This window comes from Sturnus vulgaris, chromosome 7 (assembly GCF_052056855.1).
Source record: "Sturnus vulgaris isolate bStuVul1 chromosome 7, bStuVul1.hap1, whole genome shotgun sequence".
Taxonomy (NCBI): domain Eukaryota; kingdom Metazoa; phylum Chordata; class Aves; order Passeriformes; family Sturnidae; genus Sturnus; species Sturnus vulgaris.
In genome coordinates, this window is record NC_142249.1 from 14642497 (window position 1) to 14648043 (window position 5547).

The following is a 5547-nucleotide window of genomic DNA, read 5'->3' on the forward strand; positions in this document are numbered from 1 at the left end:
TTTAGGATGACTTGAAACCGTGCTACCCTTAGGAAAGTCTGGTGGCACGTGTGAGGATGCAACCCGTGTTCAGCTGGCTGCCAGCTTCTCCCATTGCAGGGGCTGTGGTGAGACACCCACCACCCGAGTACTCCGACCATCTGCGTAAGCTCGTCCAGCTCTCAAGACCAGGCGGCAATGTGAGCAGCACAGCCCCAAAATACGCCGTTCCCCAAGCAACTGAGGGGTGTTTCGCTCCGGAAGTTTAAATAATCCAGAGGGAAGCACCGCCCCGGGCCGGGCCCCGCCCTGTCCTCCGTCCTACGCGGCCATGGAGCTGCCCCGGGGACGGCTGTTGGCGATCAGCGAGGAGCTGGACGAGGCTGAGCTGGTGGCGCTGAAATTCCTTAGCCGGGAGCACGTCCCCAGGAGGAAGCTGGAAGACGCCCGGAGCCCGCACGACTTCTTCGAAGCGTTGCAGGAGATGGGTTTGCTGGAGGCGGGAAACCTGGCCTTCCTCAGGGAGCTGCTCTACCGCATCGGGCGGATCGACCTCCTGGTTGCCCACCTGGGCTCCAGCCGGGAGCAGGTGGAGAGGGAGCTGCGGGAGCCGGGCGGGGCGCGGGTGCCGCCCTTCAGGTGGGTGAGGGCGCCGGGCTCGGCTGGCCCGGCTGCCCGCCTCATTCTGTCCGGGACCGCCCTCACCTCCTCTCAACACTAGGCTGAAGGGTTTGACTTCAGGCGGTCCTGGGACTTGTGTCCTCCACCTAAAACGGGAAAAAGGGGAAATATATGCCGGGAGGACAGTAGACAAGAGGAGCAGGAGAAGTACGGAGTTAAGTTGTGCTCGAAAATACGATGAAACAATGCCCTCTACTTCTTTAGATACTTGCTCTTTCACCTGTCCGAAGATACCACCGAAGATGAGCTGATGTCTTTCAAGTTACATTTGGTCGAAGAATTACCAAAAAGCAAGCTAACCCATGGGACTGTAAGTATCTCTTCAATACTTTAAAATAAATATTACTATAAACCATAGAGGTAATTGTGTTGCTCATGGAGGAACGAGCGTCACTCCTCTTTATGGTGTCATTTGTACGGTGAAAACAGCACAAGAAAAAGGGTGCCCCTGGGTGCATACGGGGCTTGTTTGTGCTGGTGTTGGGCACAGCTTTTGCAGCAGAGTCACAGCCAGCAGTGCCAGGAGTTCCAGGCACTGAGGCCATCACATCCAAGCACCACATGGGACTCGGGGCATTCAGTGGCTTTAATCAACAAAAAACTCATGAGCACATTTACTTATCTTGCCCAACAGACTTTTTTTTTTTTTTTCTTTCTAAGCCATTATCAAATAGAGAAAGTGACCTGCTGTGGATATTATTTTATTATTTTCTTTTTAAATGCGGAAAATACAGATCTAAGCAGCAGATTCTTCTAAAGGCTAGGTCAAATGAGTTGGAATTTACAACTAGCCTTGCAGGAGATCCAGTGCTTTTATGCTGTCCCAGCCTGCAGTTCTGACACTCCTTGGTACTTCGTTCTGTCTAATAAAAGTTTTGAGGATTTTCCTTCTTTTCTTAGAGGGGAGACTGTGAGAGCTGTTCAAGTAAATTCTTGGGGTGACCACTGTGCTCTGCCACTCACTGACAAGTTTCTGTCCCTTGGGTCCCCTTTTACTTCAGAGCAGCCTTTACATCATCATGTGACATTATACCCTTTTTGCCAGTGCTTAAGGTGGTCACTGCAGTGATTCTTCTGTTTCTTTCTGTTTTGAGTGCACAATAGCCACTGAAAGTTGAATGAAAGCAATCATCAAAAATATTGTTACATATTCCTGGGTTAGATCTTGGCACCTCTGAGCTACAGAAGGAAATGAGTATGTTATGAGAAGATGTTGGTACTTAATAGTACTTGTAGATTTTGTTGAATTAGGATTCATTGGCTCAGCTGAGATCTCCCCTGAGCTCCCAGTCAGCTGGACAGACTCTGTGGTTCTCATGTGGTGCTGTCACTACATTGAAGTTTAAGTGCACATGCTGCAGCTTTACTCCCAGTGGCAGCATGGAGGTGCCCCAAGACCAAACTGCCTTTCTGTTTACCCAGACAATGCTCGACATTCTCACTGAGATGGAGAAGAAGGGCCTTCTGGGGAAAGACAACCTAAGTATGTTGAAGAGTCTCTGTGAAAAAGTTAACATCAACCTGTGGAACAGAATCGAAGATGGATTAAACCTTTATGGTAAAACAGAACAAAACAATCTCTTCCCTGTAGTTATTCTCGAATTGATGTATAGGTATTGTACAGCACTAATGATGAATGCTCTGCAGGCCAGGAAGAGATGCTCATCACAGAGGAAGGGAGGGGCAGCACAAGACGCCCTGAGAGACATCTGGTGTCATCTGTAGTACCTGATCCTCCTGGCAGTTTTAATTCTTCCCAGGTAAGTTAGTTCATTTCTTAGAAACATCGTAATTTTATCTTAGAAGAGCTCACCCCTCCATGAAGTGAGCAGTTATTAGGCAGTTAGCAGCTGGCTTGGCACACAGATGTGAGTGAACAGAGCAGCCCGTGTGGGCTGAGCCTGACTTTGGTTGTCCAGCAGGACGCTGTCCTGCACAGACTGCCAAGGGCAGTGGGGTGGGCACTGCCAGGCCCTGGGACTAAAGCTTTTGGGGGAAGAGCTGCCTGGAAAGGAGACCAGCTGCCTCTGTACCCTGCTCTGTCACTCCCAACAGCTAAAGAGCACTTGGAGGAGAGCTCAGGAGTTTCACCAGGAGTCTTTCTTTTCAGCTTCTTGAAGCTTACAAAATGACCAGCCGACCCTGTGGAGTGTGCCTGATCCTGAATAATCACAATTTTGCAAAAGCTAGGGAAGGAGTGCTAGAACACAAACATATGAAGGATCGGAATGGGACAGATGTGGATGCAGGTACAGTGAATATTAAAGATGAGTCTATGAATCTTTAAAAATAGAAACCTTGTTTCTCTTTCTAAAGGTCTGAATTTCAGCCTTCCCTTTCTAGGATTACTTTTGTTGTAGTGGTTCAGTTGGCTCTGTTTATTGTGCTGACAAGTCCTAATCAAAGCATCAAGTTTTTAGTGCCTGACACTGAACAGTTAACTTGCATTTTGCAGTTTTAGTGAGGTTACTGCAACCTTAAGCAGGACTCTGAGCCTGGACTTTACAAGCTAGGCTAGCTTTCCATCAGCCTTATGCATATTTATTCTAAAATACGCAGAATTATGCAACAAAACCTTTTAATGACAATTAAGGGAACTCAGTAGAGATATGATTAGTGATTAGACTACTAGAGTATTTTTAGACCAGGACTGTAGCTACGTGGATGTAGTTATGTAGCAGATGACCATTAATGTCTTGAAATGCAATTCGCAATTGCAGAGTCCAAGCTTCATATAATGAAATGTCTCCAATTTCCCCTCTCTTTGCTTTCCAGCGGCTCTGAGGAATGTCTTTAGCAAGCTTCATTTTAGAGTAGAAGAATACAGAGACCTCACTGCAGAAGAAATCCGTAAGACTGTGAATATCTTCCAGAGTGAAGACCATGAGGACAAGGACTGTTTTGTTTGCTGTATCCTGTCTCATGGGAAAAAAGGCATTATATATGGTGTTGATGGGCAGGAAGTACCTATCCGGGAACTGACCACTTCTTTCACTGCACAGAATTGCAATTCACTTGCTGGAAAACCAAAAGTTTTTTTTATTCAGGCCTGCCAAGGTGACGCTTTCCATAAAGGTGTGACCATCGAAACAGATTCTGGAGAGCAAGATTCTTCTGTAGAACAGTATGGAAGGTTTCAGCTTGACTGCATCCCTGCAGAGGCAGACTTCCTCCTGGGCATGGCCACCCTACAGGATTATGTCTCCTACAGAAATCCCAGGGAGGGAACCTGGTACATACAGGCACTGTGCCAGCACCTGGAGTACAGCTGTCCTCGGTACCTATGTTTCTATAAGCTTATTTTTGGCAACAGCTAAATTTTCCTTCTGGATGACAGGAATTTGATTTAGATGCAGAAGTAGATGATATGCAGTGAGAATGCTCATCCAGAGTGAAAACAGTGATGTAGGATAGAGCAGCACCATGCAAACTGTTCAATTTAGGGAAGTGCTCTGAAGCCTATTAAAACAAGAGCCGTTAGCACTGGGGTATATCAGGAGAGTAAGAATGTTATTTTGCTGATATTAACTGCCTAGTACAAACTGTACTTGTGTCTTTGCAGAGGAGAAGATGTTCTCACCATCCTCACAGCGGTAAATCGAGAAGTGAGCAGAAAAACTTCTGAGCGGGATGCAAAGAAGCAGATGCCACAGCCCAGTTTCACACTGAGGAAGAGGCTTATCTTTCCTGTCAACTAAATGGGAGGGAACTGCATGGCAGAGAGAGCTGCTGCAACCTGGAATTGGCTGGTTTCAGCTCAGAATTCAGTCCAGCACAACAAGCATTCACTGCCTGCTCTTAGCAAAAGAGCAGATATTTTTAATTGATAGTATGACTGAGGAGAAAAAGCCATAATAAATTTGTATTAATACATCAATTTGTATTAACAGTTTGAACTTGAGACCATCTCTGATCTCTCTCAGTGGCTTGCTGGCTAAAATACACTGTTCTCTTACCAGCTGTACCACATTGCTATTGCTTTCATAAGGTATTTTACAAGGCAACTTTTAGAAGACAACCATTATAAACCTTGTGTACTTTATGCCTAACTTTTCCAAAATAAAGGGAGGAGTGCTGTAAATTTTATAAGATATAATCAGCTCACATCTGTGTGTTTTGTTACTTGTCCCCATCAATTAGAATCATTCATTCTTAGTGGCTTGGTACACTTCAAGATAAAGTTAAGCATTTGTCATCTGGAATCCTCAAAAGGATGTGTCTGTGATCTGGATTTCTGGGTATGCTCTACATAGAATAGTCTCAGCAGTGAAAATCAGTTGCTGTAGTACAGCTTCATGGTTGAAGATGTCCAGTTATCCTATGTTCACTTACCTTGCTGATCTTTGAGTCTTAGTTCTAAGCACAGGCAAAGTCACTAGGTAAGCAGTCAGCTCCTTAAAACATTTTATATCGCCTCCCAGGGTGAGCATGCACACAGAACTGCTTCAATGTCTACCCCCATTTGTCACAAATCTGTAGAGCTCACATAACATCAGCTACTGAGATGATAAAACAACCATGGTGGTGTTAGCCAACGCTGCAGTGCTAACACTGTTATCCTAGAGGAAAACACTATCTGCTGTAAAAGAGAGGACGGAAAAAACCCCAAAGCACCACCTATGCACAAAACCCTCTGAGGTACCAGAAAATATGAACAGATTCATTTAAATCACTTAATCATTAAAACACTTAAATACTATCTAAATCAATTTATTGGCTTCTAAAGCCACCACTTGTGCAGATCCCAACTCACTTCACTAAGCTTGTGCACAGTATAATAATCACTGTAAATTTTAGCCACAAAAAGGCCTGATTTTAGGTTTGTTACAGAACACTGTAGTAAAGAAAATTTGAACATTTGGAACAAACCACAGAAGATCAACAATA

General features: G+C 45.2%; 1 protein-coding gene across 1 annotated transcript; it reads left to right on the forward strand.

Annotated features, from left to right (window-relative positions):
* Positions 1–260: 260 nt before the first annotated feature.
* Positions 261–4756, forward strand: LOC106855095 (caspase-8-like). Its single transcript, XM_014879478.2, has 7 exons — positions 261–618; positions 865–970; positions 2083–2218; positions 2308–2420; positions 2771–2909; positions 3436–3937; positions 4223–4756. Exons 1-7 carry the CDS (start codon positions 311–313, stop codon positions 4356–4358), a joined length of 1440 nt encoding a protein of 479 aa, XP_014734964.1. The 5' UTR covers positions 261–310; the 3' UTR covers positions 4359–4756.
* Positions 4757–5547: the final 791 nt, after the last annotated feature.